Below are 21,609 nucleotides of genomic sequence, written 5' to 3' on the forward strand. Positions count from 1 at the left end.
TACAAACACAAACAATGTAGTCAAAATCAGAAGGGAAACAACAAATTGGGAAAAAATCTTTATAATGAAAAACTCTGACAGGGGTCTAATTACTCAAATATACAAGGAGTTAAAGCAATTGTATAAAAAATCAAGCCATTCCCCAATTGATAAATGGGCAAGAGACATGAATAGGCAATTTTCAGGTAAAGAAATCAAAAGTATCAATAAACACATGAGAAACTGCTCCAAATCTCTAATAATTAGAGAAATGCAAATCAAAACAACTCTGAGGTATCACCTCACACCTAGCAGATTGGCTAAAATGAAAGAAAGGGAGAGTAATGAATGCTGGAGGGGATGTGGCAAAATTGGGACATTAATGCATTGCTGGTGGAGCTGTGAACTGATCCAGCCATTCTGGCTGGCAATTTGGAATCATGCTCAAAGGGCTATAAAAGAATGCCTGCCCTTTGATCCAGCCATACCATTGCTGGGTTTGTACCCCAAAGAGATCATAGATAAACAGACTTGTACGAAAATATTTATAGCTGCGCTTTTTGTGGTGGCAACAAATTGGAAAAGGAGGGTATGTCCTTCAATTGGGGAATGGCTGAACAAACTGTGGTATATGCGGGTGATGGAATACTATTGTGCTAAAAGGAATAATAAGCTGGAGGAGTTCCAGGCGAACTGGAGAGACCTCCGGGAACAGATGCAGAGCAAAAAGAGCAGAGCCAGAAGAACATTGTACACAGAGACTGATATATTGTGGTAAAATTGAATGTAATGGACCTCTGTACCAGCAGCAATACAATGACCCAGGACAATTCTGAGGGATTTATGGTAAAGACGCTACCCACATTCAGGGGAAGGACTGCAGGAGAGGAAACATAAAAGAAAAACAACAGCTTGAATGCATGAGTTGAGGGCGAACATGATTGGGGATGTAGACTCGAAACTACCACACCAATGCAACTATCAACAATTTGGAAATAGGTCTTGATCAATGACACATATTACAACCAGTGGAAATGTGCGTAGGCCATGGGTGGGGGGAATGTGGGGGGTGAAGGGGAAAGTAGGAGCATGAATCATGTAACCATGTTAAAAATGAATATTAATAAATTGTTAAAAAAATTGCATATGAGGCAAAGATAACTTCACAGGCTGAATCCTGTAGGGACTAAAAATATTATTAATCACCTCTAAGCTAAATGCTGAAGAGAGAAGAAACTGGATGGAGTATTAATGATTAAGAACGTGACTCATTTATTATTCACCTGGTGGGAGGAAGAGAGCTCCTCGAACTTGGCCTTCCTTTATCTGGATTCGTTGTACTCCAGGTGCTGAGTACCATCGCTCCACAGTCTCACTGGCCATAAGACTGTCAGGTGAACTGGTGAAAAATTGTATAAAATCATACACATCCAGATGAACCAAGAAGGGGCTGTTTATCACATCCCGTTTCAATAGCCTAGATAATATCTTCTTCGGTTTCAAAGACCATAAGAGGCCCATAGGATGGATACCAACATAGTCCCCTCCAATTGCTCCTGCATGCTCCAGGTCTATCTCTCCATTTTTGTCAGCCTTATAGAAGACTTGAGAAAGAAAAAGCTGTCCTTTTTCATCTGTCAGTGATGCCTGCAACATTACCAACTGAGAAGGGAGCAAGCCAGTTACTCGGATATGCAGTGGCTCATCCACAAGAGCTGTTTTGGGGTGGACAATTATCTGGGCCATTGTTAGAAACCAAAATTATAGATGTCTCACAGTACAGCTTTCAGTCAAATCTGAAATTTAAAAAAATTAATAGAATTAAATAAAGTAGTTGTATAGTTAAGTACAAAGAACATTGGTATGAATGCAAGAGAACTATCTTTTAGTCCTTAATGAACTAATTATCCATATATATCTTTTTCTTTTTTTTTAACATTCTTTTCTTTAACACTTAGTTCCAAATTCTCTCTCTCCCTGTAGTCTCTCCCTCCCCATTCAGAAGGCAAACAATACCATCTGCATTATTCTATGTAATCTTAAGAATAATTTTCTATGCTTTTTTGAGCTGAGGGTTAGAATTTTGAGCTGAGGTATTAGAAGGGGATGGGAGTGGGTAGAGGAAGTTGTTATTAGTGGAAAGGGAATAAGACCAGGAAAGGCCTCCTGTTGAACGTGGGATATAAGCTGAGCCTTCAAGTTAACTAGAGAAGTTAAGAGAAAGTATTGAGGTAGGGAAGATTCCAGGGATTGGAGACAGGAATGCAAAACCCAGAGAGTAAGAATGATGGGTAAGGAACAGAAGGTGGGACACTGCAATGTAGAGTATGTAAGCTTAAAAAAGGGACCATTTGGGGAAAGTCTTTCAATCCTAACCAGTTGACTTTATACTTGTTCATGGAGTCCATATGATGTCATTGGCATTTATAAAGTAGAATGTTTATATAGTTGTCTTTTTTTTCTGGCTGGTTCCAAGAAGTGAACTTTCTTTTTGGTTCTACTCTTCTGAAAGACTGAAGCAATAACATCAGGAGGAAATTTCTCAAAGTGGAATTGCCAAGTGAAATTGTTGGGAACATAATCATGTTCCATTACCAATACCCATATTAATATATTTCCAGGTGCCTGAGGTTATACAAGACATTCTATCCTATATGGTCCTTGCAAAGTCAGGAAAAATGTCACTGTCAATAATAATTTTAAAGGTTGAGCTCTAAAGGCATAGATAAATGTTTGAGATAGATGAGGAGGTATTGGGATTTTGCCATCTTCATTGGTGGAGATAGGCCTAGTGAAAACATGAATAACCTTTATTTGTAACAGTAGTATAGCCAGGGCAGGAATTTTTGTTTTAAAATATATCTGTAAGATAGACAGATATGTACTTTACAAGTGTATGAGTGTAAGTCTGTATTGAGAGTGAGAGCGAGAGCAAGAGCAAAAGAAGTGAGAGAGAATAAGAGAGAGAGGGGAGAGAGAGAGAGAGAGAGAGAGAGAGAGAGAGAGAGAGAGAGAGAGAGAGAGAAGGAGAGAGAGAGAGTCAAAAATACCCTCCATTTTACAGGAAAAAAAAAACCTTATTTATGTGAAAATATAACTCCTCAGGTTAAATGACATCATCCTGACATTCATCCCAGTCACATTCCAGCCTTCAGCTTTCCTAAGTAGGGTATCCTCCAAATTAAACAAAAGATCAAGGGTCAAAGTCAGGTTCAAATCTACATACAAACCCAGAACAGTTTATGACACATTTTGAATGCAGGGCTGATTGGGAGACACCTCTCACAAGCCACAAGTTCTCTCAGGCAGGCTCCTTTAAATGCAAATTGCACAGGCTGGATTAGTAAGAGATGAAGAGACTAAGAAGGCAAATTAAAGCAGCCAAAGGTTGCTCTGGAAAGAAACTGGGGGAGGCAGTTATAGAACAGGGGAGAAGCTATTAGCCTAACCTCTATTCATAAAACTTATTCCTAAATCACTAGACTATGTTTTAAACATTTTAAAGTACCAACTTAAAAGACATCCCCAAAATATGTTATATAGTAAAGACACTGGTTGCTTCTGATAGAAAAGACATTAGTTGTTTCTGTCTCACTCAGGCCAAAGGTAATTAAAAGACCTTTGTATTCTGAATGGGGGGGGGGGGGGCTGGTTGCAATTTTGTCCAGCAAGAAATGCTGTCTCAGAGTGCAACATGGAAAATGGCAGGGTGGAATTGCCTTGCCAGAAGACATCAGTAGAGAGACTAGCTTCATTAACTCTTTCTGGGGTACTAGGCATACTCGTTTTGGAGATGTTAATATTGAGATGTAATACTGAGAATAATACACTCATTTTTCACTCCACACATTATGTTGGAATTTAAAACAATTCAAGAGCTGCCAAAGTGGAAAACTGAGTCCTCAGACTGTCCAAAAATTGCTACCATCTCATTTCAAGATGACATGGGCATTGTGCAGAGATGGCAGGGACCCTGTACTTAACTCAGGCAGGCTGTAAACAGGGAAATTCTCTTCCCCCTTCCTGCTCTTGTGACTCCTGAGGCAAAAACCATTACCCTTGGACTAATTCAAGACAGACAAAAGAGTTACACCTCTGGGACACACCTTGATAGCCTAAGCTCTGAGGGTCTCAGACAGACCCCCCACCCACCCACTGAATGCCTGAGTGCAAGGAAGCTTTCATTCCTTGAAAAATGAGGGAGGCCAGCACACTTCCCGTGGCCTTCAGCTAAACCCCTGTAATGCAACTCAAGTGAATTTACAACTTTTTATTTACTATCTATTATGGAAAAGACACTGTTCTGGGAAGGGGCAGGAAATAATGCTACTTGGTCCCAAAGAGCTCACTTTCTTTCATTTTATATTCATTTCTAGTCAGAAGCTGGGGTATATTGTTATCCACCTCCAGGAGGAGACTTCTTATGAAACACTCTAAAGAAAAAAATCAGCCTGGCAATGTGAAACTCTCTCCCAGCAAGCCGGTTTGTTTATTCTTTCCCTCAGTAAATGATTACCTTTTCCCACTAAGTTCAAAAAAAAAAAGTTTCTATCCTTCTCAATAAGAATATCGTCCCCTGCCTGTGATGAAATTGTAGTCTCACTTTTTCTCCATAGACTGTAAGATATGTTCTCAACCTCTCAATCTCCATCATTTGGGCTGATGTGACCATACATTATTGCACAGAAAATGAACTTATATTAGGGCACACTACCAGGACAGGATAAACAAGTGCCTCACCACATATACAAAGCAGAAAATGGGAATTCTGTCACATAAGTGCCAAAGTTGTAGGTAAACACGAACTTTGAACTGAAGAACAGCTTTCAATTTTCCTAGCTGCTCTAGGAGGGATTTTTCAAGTTTCACTTTCCAAGTACCTGGTCTGAAGTCTTCAGTACTATAGTTGACTTCTGGCAAGCTAGTTAGCTAGTCTTTCTCACTGGCTCCATTCCAGCAATTGTCAAAGAAAAAACAAAAAACTTTGCCCTCAGTCCCTTGACTCCAGACATTCAAAGGCATGCTCTCACAAGAGTACTTACTCTCAGGCTGCTTTCCTCTCCTGGCCCCTCCTGTAGTTTTCTGTTCATCTTTCTTAATCTGCCTGTGACGTGATCATTCTTCCTTTCCCTTCTTCCTTTTCAGTTCTGTTCCTTTTATAAATCCAGGCTCAAAGTCCATTGGCTTGGGACTCCTTTTATTGGTAGAGATCAATGTCCTGCCCTTGATGAGGAGCAGAGTAGAGTTGGCAGGAGCAAGAGAATTTCATTACCTTCAGTTTTCTGTTTTTCTGGCTTCCATGCAGCCTGGGCCTTGCTGTCTCTTGCGTACTTCTGGCTTCCAACTTCAAGAAGATGGAAGTAACCGACTTTACTTCAAGTAATGAGGAAAAAGGCTCCAGAAAGACATGACAAGACCTGGCAATTTCTATCCTGTCTCTCTTAACAGCATGTTTGATTAGAAGCTACTGGAACCCTTTCCCTCTTGGTTGAGTTGAATTATCCTCCTCCCAGTAGGAGAATTCCTTCACTTTGTATTGTCTTAGCATAGATTCTCCTATGCATAATTTCTCTGATTTCTGTTCTGCTACTATTTTGAATGTGTTTTCTGGCTAAGTCTGTGTTTTCGTTATGGAACTGGTATTTGGTGGGAAGATAGTCTTGCCTTGGGCATTAAGCTTATGGTCTTTTCCCCTCCTAATAATGAAAGAACAACCAGAAGGTAGCTCGAATCTAAACATAACATTCTATAGCTTAATCAAATTTAAAGGAAAAGATAAACGCATTTCTAGGGTGGTACCCTCTCCCTGTGATGAGAGCAGAGTGGCCAAATTTCTGTTGGCCCTCAACTCCTATTATCTTGCCAGCAGGAATCATAGCCTCCCTTGGAGAAGGGTAGGAGGAGAAGAAGATGTCTATTCTGCTTCCTTTCAAGGCATCCCATAATACTGTTAATAAAGTTATTAGGGCAACATTTTTAATTGATTCTCTAGGATCCTGTAAATATATTATCATACCATCTACAAAGAGTGATAGTTTAGTTTCCTCATTGCCTACTTTAATTTCTTCTATTTCTTTTTCTTCTCCTATTGCCTCAGCAATCATTTCTAGTACATTATTGAATAATAGTGGTGATAATGAACATTCTAACTTCATCCCTGATCTTATTGGGAAGGCTTCTAGCTTATCCCCATTACAGATAGTAATTGCTGAAGATTTTAGGTAGATATTACTTGTCATTTTAAGGAAAGCTCCATTTTCCCTTATATTCTTTTCAGAAATGTTATTTTGTCAAAAGCTTTTTCTGCATCTATTGAGATAATCATATGATTTCTGTTGTTTTTGTTAATGATATATGGTCAATTATGCTGATAGTTTCCCTAATACTGAACCAGCCTACATTCTGGGTGTAAATTCTACCTGGTCATAATGAGTGATCCTTATAATATATGGCTGTAATCTCTTTGCTGATATTTTCTTTAAAATTTTTGTAACTTTATCACTCAAGGAAGAGATCTATAATTTCCTTTCTCTGTTTTTGCTCTTCCTGGCTTTAATACCAGCATCATATTTGCATCATAAAAGGAATCTGGAAGGTTACCTTCTTTGTCCATTTTTCCAAATACTTTATATGGTATTGGAACTATTTTTTAAATGTTTGGTTTAAATGTTTTTTCAGTATTTAAATGTTCACCTATGAATCCATCAGGCCCTGGGGAATTTTCCTTGGGGAATTCATTCATGACATCTTCAATTTCTTCTTCTGAAATGAAATTATTTAAGTGTTCTATTTCCTTTCCTATCAATTACGGCAATTTGTATTTTTGTAAAAATTCTTCCATTTCACTTAGATTAGTAGATTTATTGGCATATAACTAGACAAAAGAATCCTAATGAATACCTTAATTTCCTATTCTTTGGTACTGAATTCACTGAATTCACCCTCTTCATTTTTGATATGGGTAATTTCATTTTCTTCATCAAATTAACCAACAGTCTATTTTACTCATTTTTTCATAAAACCAACCCCTAGTCTTATTTATTAGTTTGATGATTGTCTTACTTTCTCCTTTGATTTTCAGTATTTCCAATTTAATTAGGCATAATTAATTTGTTCTTTATCTAGTTTATTTAGTTGCATACTTAATTCATTGATCTGTTCTTTCTCTATTGTTTTGATGCAAGCATATAGAGATAGAAATTCCCCCTTAAGTACTGCTTTGGTTAAATCACATAAATTTTGATATGCTTTCTCATTCATCCTTTTCAATGAAATTACTCATTGTTTCTATGCTTTGTTCTTTAACCCACCCATTCTTTAGAATCAGATTATTTTGTTTCTAATAAATTCTTAATTTATCTTTTCATGGCCCCTTATTGATTGTAATTAGTTGCTTGTGAGGCTTTTAATGTCCAAATACATAGTCAAGTTTTGTGTAGGTATCGAGTATTCCTGAGAAGAATTTTTATTCCTATTCAGTTTTCTCCAGAGATCTATTAAACCTAAAATTTTCTTACATTCCTTTCATCTTCTTAACTTCTTTCTTGTTTATGTTTTGGTTATATTTATCTAGTTTTTAGAAAGGAAAGTTGAGGTCCTCCACTATTATAGTTTTACTGTATATTTCCTCTGATTTGTTGAGAGAGCAAATTTAATTTCTCCTTTAAAAATGTGGGTGCTTTGCCATTTGTTACCTTATCTTTAGTATCTATATTACTTCATTGTTTATGGTATCTTTTATCTTCATGTAAGTTTATTCTTTATATCTTTTAATTAGATCTATTTTTGCTTTAACTTTGTTTGAAATTATGATTGCTACAATTGCTTTTTTAAAATTTCAGCTGAAGCATAATAGATTCTGCTCCAGCTCCTTACCTATACTCTTTTGTGTCTCCCTGATTAAAATGTGTTTCTTATGAACAGAGTATATTGTAGGATTCTGGTTTTTAATATACTCTGCTATCTACTTCCATTTTATGAGTGAGGTTGTCTCATTCTTTTGTCTCATTGTCTCAATTCACATTCATAGTTATTGCTGTGCATTCTCCTCCATCTTAGTTTCTCTTTTCCATCATGCTCTTCCTTTCACTCTGTCCCTCTTCACAAGTGTTTCCCTTCTATCCACTGTCTCTCCCAACTCACCCTTCCTTCTATTAGCCCCACTCTCCCTTTTCTTACTCCTTCCCTACATTTTTATATAGGGTAAGATAGATTTCTATACCCAACTGAGTATGGATGTTATTCCCTCTCTGAGCCAATTCCAATGAGAGTTAGGTTTAAATGCACATCATTACCCTCATCTACCCTTTCAATATAATTTTTTAAACCTCTTCAGGTGAGATAATTTACTCCACTCTGCCTCTCCCTTCCCTCTCCTCTCAGTGCAATCCTCTTTTTTTACCTTCAGATTCTCTTTTTTTACATCATTTCATCAGTGAATAACTTATTTCCACCCTTTTTCCTATTTAAAAAAATTTTTTATTTCTATTTTTTCACACCTTTCTTTCTTCTAACTGCCTTAATGATAAACTTCTTAAGAGTTAACAAGTATAGTGCCAGTTAAAAGGCTCAGTGAATAAAGAGCTAGACCTAGAGATTAGAAGTTGTGAGTTCAAATCTGGCCCAAGACACTTTCTAGCTCTATGACCCTGGGAAAGTCACATAAATAACCCCAATTGCCTAGCCTATACCACTATTCTGGCTTGGCATCATTACTTGATATTAATTTGAGACAGAAGGTAAGGGTTTTTTTTTTATATTACCTATATCAAATTCCCATTTAGGAATGTAAACAGCATGACCTTATTGAATCCTTTCTCTTTCCTGATGATCTGTGTTTCTCTTAAGTTTCATATCTGAGAGTTGAATTTTTCTATTGAGTTCTCAAGAATGCTGTTACTATGCATAATGTTCTTCTACTTCTGCTCACTTCACTTTGCATCAGTTATGCAAGTCTGAATTTTTTCAGAAAATATCCTGCTTGTCATTTTTGAGAGTGCAATAGTATTCCATCACAATCATATTGCTATATTATTGCTCACCCATTACCAAATTCATTGAGAAATCTTCAAAGTCCTATTTTTTGCTACCACAAAAAGAGCTGCAATAAATCTTTTTTTTATAAGAATGTTCTTTTCTCTCTTTCTTTTAAAATTTCTTTGGGATTATAACATCCATGATCTTAAGTGGGGTTAAATCTGCTTCACAGAATCCCTCAGTGCCCCCCAGAACTCCAGGAGAAGGGGCAGTTGGGGCAGTTAAGAACTTGGGTATAAAAAGCCAAGACACACAACTTGCAAGGACTCTTTGGACACTGCTGTTGGGGTTCAATGGAGGCTGAGAAGAAGTGTAGCATTGTTTTTTGTTAGCTCATCTCTGACCTCAGGGAGCGGAATGTTATTTTGCTGGCTTACTCCATAGAGACTATACCAGGCTGTGAGCTTTGAGAAAAATTACCTCACTTACATAATCTCAGCTGATCTCTATTTCAAACAGATCTTCAATCAAGTTTACTTTCACCATCTTAAATTTAGAAACATTAGATTAGGAGAAAGGTTAGTTAGTGAGTGAGATATAGTTAGGTTATTCAAAACACTTTCCCCTCTGGGGACAGTGAAGCCAACAAGTTTATTGGAGATTTTAGATAGCTTACCTCCTCCTCATTCCTAAAATCCACCTCCCCTCTCTCTGTTTTCCTGAAGTTAATAAATTCCTTTCCTAGTTAAATTTGAGAGCCTGTAGCAGTTCTGCTGGTTGAGAAGACAACTTGAACCTTTTATTTATCTCAGGGCTTGGGGAATAATCTTTATTTTTTAATTATATTTTTATTTTGAATATTTTCCCATAGTTACATGTTTCATGTTCTTTCCCTCTCCCCAAACTCCCCTAACCCTCCTTAATCGACACACAATTCCACTGGGTTTTACATGTATCATTGATTAAGACCTAATTCCATATTATTGATAGTTGGACTAGAGTTATCGTTTAGTGTCTTCATCCCCAATAATATCCCCATCAGCCCATGTGTTCAAGCAGTTGTTTTTCCTCTCTGTTTCTCCTCTCATAGTTCTTCCTCTGAATGTGGCTCGTTTTCTTTCTCATAAGTCCCTCAGCCTTACTCTGGATTCTTGCATTGGTGCTAGTAGAGAAGACCATTGTGTTCGATTGTACCACAGTGTATCAGTCTCTGTGTATAATGTTCTCCTGGATCTGCTCCTTTCACTCTGTATCAATTCCTGGAGGTCACTCCAGGTCACATGGAATTCCTCCAGTTCTTTATTCCTTTGAGTGCAATAGTAGAGAATAATCTTTAAACAGTGGAAGTTGCTAATCTCAGTGGGATCAGTTCCTATCTATCAACCAACTTAGCCTTGGCTTAGTCAAGCCTGTTCAATCTCCTTAACCTAAAGGGGATTCAATTAATAGTTATTTCCTTCTGTGTAACTGTTTCAAGAGGGAAAAGGGGAATAATTCTATTCACTCCTACCCCTCCCCCCGCCCCCGTAGGATAGCAGCATCCTGCTTGCTCTGACTCTATTACCAACCATTGCAAATCTGATCCAATTCAACAGTTTGGCCAGCCAGCCTAGGATTTTTGTACCAGAAGAAGCAGGTTATATCGTGGCTAATTCCCTAAATAGGATCCTAATCACAGTAGGGAGTAGTTTGTTATTTCTTTACAGTCTTTGGAAAGGATTTTATAATTTATGGGTGATTTTAATACCACAATTCTTTATTGAGTTATTTAAGGTATATGATACATACCAATGGCTGACTATAACCATTGGGCAAGCCTTGGCTTATATACCAACTGAAATGGCAACAATAATGTCAATCTTTCAAGCTTATTGGCTTCTGGGAAATTTCCTTAGACATACTTTTGGCAAGGCAGAAGATACCAACCTAGTTCTAGAGACAGTGAAATAACAAGTGAAGCTACTTGTTGAAATTAACAGGCAAATAAGGGAAGGCAAAGAACTAGATGCTAAGACTGTTTTACAACTGGAGTTAATTGAGGGGACAATCCAAGGTGATACTAAAGAGAAAGCCAAAGATACAAACAATGAAGAATAGATGAAAGGGGCTGAGGCAGCTACTTGACTATTTTGCCAATTACATACAGGACTGTTGTCCAACTGGACTCAGGAATTGTACACGCTAAGGGGTATAAGCCATTTTTTGGGGGAGACCTAGAGATCTTAATAAATCCACATAAGTCAATCAAGGATTATAAAAGGGCTGCGCGTCTTTACAATCCAACCTTTGAAGATGTGGAACTACTTTTAACTGAACTGTACACCCCCAGTGAAAAGGCAAAATTTATTGCAGAGACTAGGAGCAACCTGAACCTAGACCTATTAGTGGTATTGCTGGATCAAAGGAGAGCTATATTTGTTTCTTTAGCTGGATCTGAGGTCATAGTAAGAACTTGAAAAGAAGGTGGCATAGAAGGTGAGAAGAGCAGTGATGGATGGGACAAAGAAATAAAATGGCAGGACATAAAGGGGTGAACAAGAAGATCTGCCTCTATTTCTTGTTCTGTTGATGCTAAATTTATTTCCTGAATGAAAGGATTCACATCACTATGTACTCAGAGGTTGGAAGACTCGAATATAAAGAAGCCTGGTCTTCTACACAATGATGAGTGAATGATGACCTGCCCTCAGGAGATTGTCACAAACTCCCTATAGGTCACCAGTTTACCATGTACCATCACAAAGTTGGTAGGACTGGGTAAAGTGGAGATGGGTGTGCTTATCTAGGTTGTAGCCTCTGGAAATAAAGACTTGCCCTGAAATATTGTGATATTTCCATGAAACAAGACTGGAAGCTACAGGGCAGATATGTAGGAGCAGGGATATATCAGGAGTCTACAGGTGATTGAGAAGTGGGAGATGAGAGTTAAGGGTGAAGGAAGGAGAGAGAAGTTGACTCTGGGACACCATGAGGTTTCTAAACTATTGAAAAGGTAGAAATCCACTTTGAGAGCAGAATAACTCTCCAAGATGTTGCTATTGGTACCCTATATATTTTCCAACCTGAGTGAAAACCCCACTGACTTTACCTTAGTTATATCCCATCTTGTAAAACTGGAAGTAGTATCAAAAAAATTCAATCAATGTTAATTGCCACATTTAATTACCTATTATGTGTCAAGCATGAAGAGCACTATGGATGAAAGGCAAAAATGAAAGAGACTCTGCCTTCAAGAAGCTTATATTCTAATTTGAGAGTCAACCAGTATATAAATAAATAAGTGTATTTGATGAAGGTTGGCAGTGGGTAGTAATAGGAACAGGACCCTCATACTCTGAAATTTTGTATTTCTTATCAGTGAGCATCAGTTAAATATCAACTGCAAAATCTGTGGTTTCAGCATTAGTCAAGCATGAATTGGAAAATCTATATTTTTGATCAGTTACCCATTCTATATAATTTATATATAATTGATCATCTTACTTTATCTCTAATGTTCTTTACTGGGCATCTGCTTTGTGCTGCACTGTTTTATTAATTAATTATTCTTTATCTTAATTCTGAACTGTTAGGACCATTCTTTTTATTGGTTCCAGTACTATTTTCTGTACCTAACTCTGTTCATGCTATTCCCACTCTAGTCCTCTATCTTGTGGGCAGCAGTTCTGCCTCTATCTCATCTCTCTCCTCTGCTTCCTTTGATCCCTCTGCTTCTACTTTGATAGAAACCCACTTCTGGAGATGACCTGCCTTCCAGCCTCTGCAGAGTCTGCTCCCTACCCAAAAGTACACCTCCACTTAAATTTGCAGAGCCCATTTCCAGGGGTTGGGGATTGTAATGAGAAAAAGGTACAGATTTTCCTAGAAGTTCCTAGACCCTAACAGATATGCAAACCCTGATTCCTACCTCAGTTTTCTACTCTACACCTGGGGCTATATGTATATATATATACATATATACATTTTTGTGTGTATATATGCAAATATACATTTTTGTGTATATATACATATATACATTTTTGTATACATATGCATATATACACACACATGAAATATATATATTATGTAATATATATAGATATTTTTTTCATAAAAACATATACAATGTCCTTTGGGATGGAGAGCATCAGCAACTATGGGAATCATGAAACTTTCAGCATTTGTGTTGATTCTTGAAGGAAAACAGAGAACTCAAGAGGCAAACATAAAGAAACAGGACGTTCTAGGTATAAGGGACAACTAGTGCAAAGAAATGAAAATGGGAGGTGGAACATTCTATGTGAAGAACTACATGCAGGTCAATATGGCCACACTGTAGAGTCTGGGAAGGGATCAAAATGTCAGAAGACTAGAAAGGTAGAAAAGGGCCAGGTTTTAGAGCCACTATTGTTTCCAAATGGGGGAGTAATATGGTTAAATCTGTTTTTCAGGACAATCTCTTTGGTCTTAGGTGAAAGATGGATTAAGTGGGAGAGAAATTTGGGACACAAAGACCAAAAAGAAGGATCATAAAGTCATAACTTTAGAATTGTAAGGAATCTTAGAGGTCACTGAATATAACTCTCTCATTTTATAGATGAAGAAACTGAGGCACAGAGAAGTTAAGTGACTTATCCTGGGTCACACAGTTAATGTGTCAACTTCTGAGAAAGGATTTAAACTCAGGTCTTCCCATCACCAAAACCAGAATTCTATCTGCTGAACTAAGACTATTGCAATCGAACATGAGGAAAGTGATGAGGGTCTGAGCTAGGAAGAAAGCTATGTGAGTGGAAAGAAGAGGGTGTATAGGAGAAATGTTGTGGAGAAATAACCAAATAACCAAATAATTTACCAACTTGTGAGCTTTGCAGGTTGAGTGTGATTAGCTATATTGGCTAAGTTAGAATAAAAATCAAGCGTGACAACAAGGTTGCAAATCTGGATAACTCAGTCTGACAGTCAGTCAATAATCTTTTTGTTCAGTAACTGGAAGTAATGGGCTGCTAGGTGGTACAGTAGATAGAGTGCCAGACCTGGAGTTGGGTATAATCTTCTTCCTGAGTTCAAATCTGACCTCAGGCACTAACTAGCTATGCAATCCTGGACAAGTCACTTGACTGTTTTTTCATTTGTACAATGAATTTTGTTTTAGGCTCATTGAGTTTGCCCTTTTTTGAGTACTATATCCAGTTTGGAATATCCAATAGGCAATTAGTGCTATGGGACTAGATGGCATGGGAAAAACGAAAACTAGATCTACAGAACTAGGGACCATCTACTTAGAAAGGAGCATTGAACTGATTTGATCACCCAGTAAAATAATGAGGAAGAAAATGTGATGGTAATGAATGGTAACAGCATACTAGCCCCAGGCCAGTTATTTGTCCTGAATCTGAACTGCCATGTCAGACATAGGGGCAGAATCTGGACTGAGTCACAAGGATCAGCAGGGGACTCGACAGTGTGAACATGAGCTCCTTTCAGATTTCTAGGCTATCATAGTGATGAATTTCCAGTGGAGCCTGGAAAGGTAGTTGTGATGACCAAGTGACTGAGGGTTTATTAGCAGGAAAATGACTGCATTCTATGTCTTAGCTTTAGCTCCAAAATGATTCATATCTGTTGGGAGCCATTCAGAGAAATAGGGTCCTTTGATAGAGTTTTTATCTGAACCCCATCAAAATCAACATAGCCTGGCAAAGCCCTACATTTGATTTTTCTGCCCTGCAAGTCAGGATGCAGACTGGATGGTTTTATCTAATATAAAAATCTGGACTCCTCTTTTTGACTCTTTTTATGAGTAACACCTTTTCTTATTGGACAGCATTATAATTCAATTTTCTAGGATAGCTTTAAGTTTCTAGTAAACCAGCAGTTAAGGAGTTGATTTTTTCCCTAGCCGAGAAAAATGCAGAAATTAGCAGAAGCTGCCCTGGTCCCATATCTATTTCCAGACAGTCCAAGGTCAAAGTAGGCAGTCAGATACCCTTCGTATTCAGGTAGGTACTTTTGTTAAATTGAGTCAGATTGGCAATTATGAATATGGAGTCTCTCTGTCAGGGAAGCAGCAGACTGGTTTCACAGGGGGAGGGGGAGGAGAGAGTGTAGAATTCCTCCTCCACCCCCTCAGGGGACAGTTAAACTGTAACTCTTGAGATCAGTTTTGGAGACTGTTCTAGCTCTCTAATTCAGGGATTAGATGGTGAATTTATAAGGAATAATCCCATAGAAGTTAATAACTTTCTCTGTTTAAAATTATTCCCCACTCCCTAGGAATAGATGAGGTCAGGCTGTCTTAGACCAGTTGACAGGCTAATAAGGCAAAAGCTACACCAGATATAGTTTGGAAGGAGCTCTTACTTGTGTAATGTTATATTGTTGCTGAGTATTCCCCAATTATATCTTCAATACAGGCTCAGTATAAGATAAGCAAAAGGATTTAATGATTTCAGAAAGGCAGGGTAGAGGAAAATGGGTTAGGTAAGGATAGAGAGGTAAACTAACTAAATTTTTCAATACACAGGCTGGATGCACATTCCCCAGGGTGGGAGAATGTGTGGTGATCAACTTAACCAGTGGTTCCCAAACTTTTTTGGCCTACCACCCCCTTTCCAGAAAAAAATATTACTTAGCCCCCTGGAAACTAATTTTTAAAAAAATTTAATAGCAATTAATAGGAAAGATAAATGCACCTGTGGCCATCACTGCCCCCCTGGATCGCTGCAGCACCCACCAGGGTGCTTTGGAAATCACTGAACTTAACTCTTATCCCACTCCTTAAATATTCTTTCTCCTACCCTAAAGTAACTAAATTGAAGGTGGAAATGGTGATCTTTCTTGAAAGTCCAAATAATAGTTAGCTATGATGCTGCAGTAGAGTTTTTCTCTCAATAGAAAACCAGTAGAGAAACACTCTGCCCCTGGGGATCAGAGGTGAGTAAGTCAGCTCTTGAACCCACAAGGAGTGAGAACAAATGTGTCCCCCAAGAAGGGTGACCTGGATTTTTATAATAAGTCTCCAACTGCCCTCAACTGCCCTCTCTCCTGGAGTTCTGGGGGGCACTATGGAATTCTGTGAGGCAGCTTTGACCCCTCTCAGGATCAAGGATGCTACACTTCCTACCCCATAATCTTAAAGGCTCATTCTTTAAAGATATCTTTTGAAATATGGAAGCTTTTTACTAAAATAATTTTTAAATAAAATGACACTCATTTCTGACCTTGGACATTGTCTCATCTGGGCATAATCTTCATGAGAAAATTCTTTGTAAAACCATATACTAATCATGATGTAATTTGGTAACCTTGGTGTGTCTGCGCAGCCATGAAACTTCATTGTGCTTTGTGAGAAACTGTTCTTTGAAATGGTGTAAAATAAAAATGCTCAGAGACTTTTTTGGAGCAGCTTTGGGCTAACCATTAGTCTGACTGTTCTCAATTTTTCTGCTTCATTCTTATCGTCCAACATCATTAAATGCCATTCAAAATCCTTGTTGATATAGAGCTGGAACTATATACATATTAGCTGAAAATTTGGGGATTGGCTAAAAATTGGGTATAAAGCAAAGATAACTTCTTAACCTGAATCCTGAAGAGACTGAAAATATTATTACTCACCTTTAAGTTAAATGCTAAAGAGAGAAAAAGAAGCCCACAGGAGAAGAAACTAGATGGAGAATTAATGAATAAGAATGAGACTCATTTATTACTTCCCCGGTGGGAGGAAGAGAGCTCCTCTAATTCAGCCTTCCCTTATCTAGATTTGTTGTACTCCAGATGCTGAGTACGATTGCTCCAAAATCTCACTGGCCATAAGATTGTCAGGTGAACTGGTGAAAAATTGCATTAAATCAAACACACCCAGTTGAACCAAGAAGGAACTGTTTATCACATCCCATTTCAATAACCTAGGTAACATCTTTTTAGGTTCCAAGCCCTGCAAGTATCTTGCCTAGTATCCCTAGTAATACCAGATATTATACTGTTGTAGATTTGTGCTCTACATATTTTTCAATTCCGATTCATGAAGAAAGTAAAAAAAAATTGCTTTCACTTGGGAAGGAAATCAGTTCTATTGGTGCCATCTTCCTCAGGGTTGGTCTGAATCAGCTAGCCTTTTCTGCCAAATTTTAAAGCAAGATCTAAAAATAATTGTATTCAAAGAAAGCGCTGTAGTTCATTTTGTTGACAACATATTATTAGCAAGCCCAAATGCAAAGATTAATCTTCAGGACAGTACAAAACTGCTGTGTGAACTATAGAAGAGAGGGCATACAGTATAAAAATCAAAATTGCAATGGTGTATGCCCATGGTGGAATACTTAGGTTTCATACTGGAAAAGGGTATGATGCAGATATCTAAGAAAAGAATAAGTGCCATGCAAAAACTCAGTGTGCCAAAGACCAAGAAGCAATGGAGGGCAATTCTGGGGATGACAGTAGTCTGTAGATAGTGAATTCCAGGCTATAGTGAAATAACAAAGTACTTAACTGACCTCACAAAAAAGCAACATAACAGAACCATTGAGAATGAATGCAAATCATTTGCAGGCTTTAGAAAAACTGAAAGAGTCAATTTTAACAGCTCCAGCTTTGGTTATACCTAACTATGATAAAAAATTTCATCTTTTTTTTGCATGGAGCAAAAGGGATAGCTTCAGGGGTCTTAGTACAGACTTTAGGACCAAATTTTAGGCCTGTAGCATATTACAGTGTACAATGTAATGCAAGGTGGCTAACAGAAACTTTTTGCTTCTGTAATTTCTAAAGATCACAAAAAGTCAGTTAAAAATCTTAGAATGTTCAGAAAGTCAGTTAGAACTTAAAGCTATAAATAGAGGTGAAGTTCCAATGGACGGGGCTTTTGCCTTCTGGCTTTCGCTGTGGCTGGAGGCTTTTGCTTTGGCCTTTTGGCTTTGGCCTAATTGCTTTGGTCTTGACCTGTGCTTATTTTTTTGGGGGAAATTTGGACCTATCTCATTTCTCTGGAACTCTCCCTGATCTCCCATCTCCATCCCTCCCCTTCCCTGATTTTCCCTTGGGTTCTGGTTAGAAGGGAGGGCTTGGTGATTTAACAATGTGGGTTCTAGTTTCTTTAGATAATTAGAGTATCCTAAAATAAGTCACCCCTAGATTTGATAAACACTTTTCTTAAAAGGCAGTCAAATCTTCCTGACTGGGAGAGCCGGACTCTCTCTGTCTAAACCTCTCTGCGACCCATTCCCCACCCTCACCCCTCTCCCTAGCAACAGTTAGAAAATCCCGAACCCTTCTCCCCTTCTGACTGGCCCTGGTATTAATAAATCCCCTTGTTACCTATTCAAACCCGGTGGTGAGTCATTGTGTCGAAAATTAAGAAAAGGGTTCAAGAGGAAGGAATCATTTTCTTTTATTTCTTGAGAAAACTCAGGCATCCATCTTGGCAGGAAGTACCTCCCCGAGACTTCCTCCAGCCATCAGTTTGACTGGCAGGGAGGGGCCCTCTCGACCCCTCCCTCAAGAGACTTTGAAACTAACAAGAGAAACCCTCCAGTCAAACCTAAACGTTTCTTACTGGCCCTGGTTTCCTCCCTGTATCCTCTTTCTCAAGCCTCTGGGAATAAACCTGTTTGAGCTACCCTCTCCTACATATCCCATTTCCTTATTCTCCTTTAAATCTTCCTGTACCTTCTTTCTTACTCCAAATCACCTTATAATCACTCTAATATCCTCATTTATCCTTCTCTCATACCCAAATTGCATTTTCTTTGACCTAATCAGATTATTTATATATGTTTTTGATAACAACAATTAGATGCTGTGGCAAGAGGAATGGTACCATGTCTCAGAGGAGTTGTTGCTGCTGCTCTATTGATCCAAAAGTCAACAGATCAGGTGCTAGGATCAAAACTAAGTGTATATTCTGTTCACCAAGTTGAAGCTATCTTGAAAAGATGCAATTTTTAATTTTACACAGCAAAGACTATCACAATATTAGATAGTGTTGCTGAGTAATGAGAACATAAACTTGAAATGATACTCTGTGTTGAATCCTATGGACTATGTAAAAGTCCAAAAAGCTCACAGAAATAGAGAAAATCAAAGTAAAGATAGTGATCAGAATTATGAAAATGAAGATAGAACTCAGGCAGAAGTAGAATTAGGAAATAGGGAGGCATAAGTTCCTGAAATTTATCCAGAAGAAGAAGAAAGTTGAAATTCATCCGTCAAAAGCATAAACAGTCAAAAAGCACATAAGGAGAGAATGAAGGAGCAAAAGATATATCAGCCCAGAGGGAAAGCGAAAAGAGAAGATTCAAGAACAGAAAGAGAACAGAGACTTTGGAGCTGAAAGGACAACAAAGACAATTAACACTATGAATTTTGTATATAAAGAAGAGTATCAGACTGTACAAAGGATTACGTAAGAAAAAGTGTGCAGAAAAAACATAAACTCATGTTCATATTTTAATAGCATCCAACTCGCACACACAGGGAAAAAAGAAGAAGGAGATCAACAGTAAAATTCAGAAGGGGAATGTGTGGAGACAAAGTATGTACATGCAATACGACATATGATTAGGATACATATTTCACAAAATGTATATATTTTGCTGACCCCATGCAGATAAATAGGAGTCTTTATGGTGGAAAAGAAATTTCTGGATACGTACATAGTGAGAATTAGATCCATAATATATTAATTGAGTAGAAGGATCTGTAGATTCTCTATTTGATTAATATCAGGGCATAGATAGGATGAAAAATAATAAAAATAAAATATATTTTGTACATATTTGTAGATATAACCATATATATTTATACATATTTGCATTATAGAATGATTGTACTTATGTAAATATATTGTAATTATGTATCATATGTATAAAGACTAGATTTAGGAGAAGAGAGAAAGTTTAGTTAGGGTTAAGAATTAGCATAGAACCTAGGACAGTGATGGCAAACCTATGACACACATGTCAGCACTGACATGTGTAGCCATTTTCAATGATACACGGCTGCATGTGGCTGTATACAGAGAAATATGGGGCCACATGCCGAGGATGTAACATTTTCTATAGTGTAGTATAGACACTCTGCACTATAAATGACAATTCTACCTCTATTAATTTACCTGTTTTGGTTTATTAAATACAGTTATATGTTACAATTATACATTTTTGTTATTAAACATAAATATCATGAAATTTTGGTTTTTTTCTCAAAGTGACACACTGCCCAAGTTATGCTTGATTTTTGGCAAATTTTGACACACCAAGCTTAAAAGGTTGCCCATCACTGACCTAGGATAAAGCTGTTTGAATTGTTCAGATTAGAGTTTTAAACTGCAAGTACAGATAGTTTTTTCCTTAAATGAGGTTTGTTGCAAAAGCTATGGCTAAAATTGTATTTAGTGGAAAATTTTGGTGTTTAAATATTGTTCTAGGGTTATATATCAAATGAAAGATTGTTCTACCATAGGTTGTCTACAAGAAACACATATGAGGCGGGTAGACACACACAAGTTCAAGGTTAAGGGTATGAGCAAAATCTTTTGGGCATCAAATGAGAAAAAGAAGGCAGGAGTGGCTATCATGATCTCTGACAAAGCCAAAGTAAAAATAGATATGATTGAAAAAGACAGGGAAGGTCATTACATCCTGATTAAAGGCAGTATAAACAATGAGGAAATAACACTGCTAAATATATATGCACCAAGTGGTATAGCATCCAAATTCATAAAGGAGAAACTGGCAGAGCTCAAAAAGGAAATAGATAGTAAAACCATACGAGTGGGAGATCTAAATATTCCTCTGTCAGATCTAGATAAATCAAACCAAAAAATAAATAAGAAAGAGGTAAGAGAGATGAATGAAGTCCTAGAAAAATTAGATTTACTTGATATGTGGAGAAAAATAAATAGGGACAAAAAGGAATACACCTTCTTTTCAGCTGCACATGGTACATTTACAAAGATTGACCATGTAATAGGGCATAGAATCATGGCAAACAAATGCAAAAGAGCAGATATAATAAATGTAACCTTCTCAGATCATAATGCGATAAAAATAATAATCAGTAAGGGCACCTGGACAGGCAAGTCAAAAATCAACTGGAAATTAAACAATATGATTCTCCAAAACCAAATTGTCAAAGAAGAAATCATAGAAACAATCAACAATTTCATTGAAGAGAATGACAATGATGAGACATCCCACCAAACTCTGTGGGATACGGCCAAGGCAGTACTCAGGGGGAAATTTATATCCTTGAGTGCATATATTAACAAATTAAGAAGGGCAGAGATTAATGAATTGGGCATGCAACTCAAAAAATTAGAAAGTGAGCAAATTAAAAATCCCCAGATGAAAACTAAATAAGAAATACTAAAAACCAAGGGAGAAATTAATAAAATCGAAAGTAAAAGAACTATTGAATTAATAAATAAGACTAGAAGCTGGTATTTTGAAAAAACAGATAAAATAGACAAAGTACTAGTCAATCTAATAAGAAAAAGGAAAGAAGAAAACCAAATTGACAGTATTAGAGATGAAAAGGGAGACCTCACCTCTAATGAAGGGGAAATTAAGGCAATCATTAAGAACAATTTCGCCCAATTATATGGCAACAAATATAACAATTTAGGAGATATGGATGAATATTTACAAAAATATAAATTGCCTAGATTAAGAG

The 21,609-nt window shown here is 37.4% G+C and overlaps 1 protein-coding gene across 2 annotated transcripts in view; it reads right to left on the reverse strand.

Moving 5' to 3' along the window:
- BAAT (bile acid-CoA:amino acid N-acyltransferase) overlaps positions 1-5,188 on the reverse strand; it is a 24,591-nt gene extending 19,403 nt beyond the window's left edge. Inside the window, exons 1-3 of one of the 2 annotated variants that reach the window (XM_044657007.1) lie at positions 5,022-5,188; positions 3,206-3,292; positions 1,263-1,775 (exon numbers count right to left, since the gene is read on the reverse strand). In XM_044657007.1, coding sequence (XP_044512942.1) covers positions 1,263-1,725 — 463 coding nt within the window. In that variant the 5' untranslated portion in view covers positions 1,726-1,775; positions 3,206-3,292; positions 5,022-5,188. The remainder of the gene's footprint in view (positions 1-1,262; positions 1,776-3,205; positions 3,293-5,021) is intronic. The other variant, XM_044657006.1, reaches the window with a different exon arrangement.
- Between the last annotated feature and the right edge of the window lie 16,421 nt (positions 5,189-21,609).

This window comes from Gracilinanus agilis, chromosome 1 (genome assembly GCF_016433145.1).
Source record: "Gracilinanus agilis isolate LMUSP501 chromosome 1, AgileGrace, whole genome shotgun sequence".
Lineage (NCBI taxonomy): Eukaryota > Metazoa > Chordata > Mammalia > Didelphimorphia > Didelphidae > Gracilinanus > Gracilinanus agilis.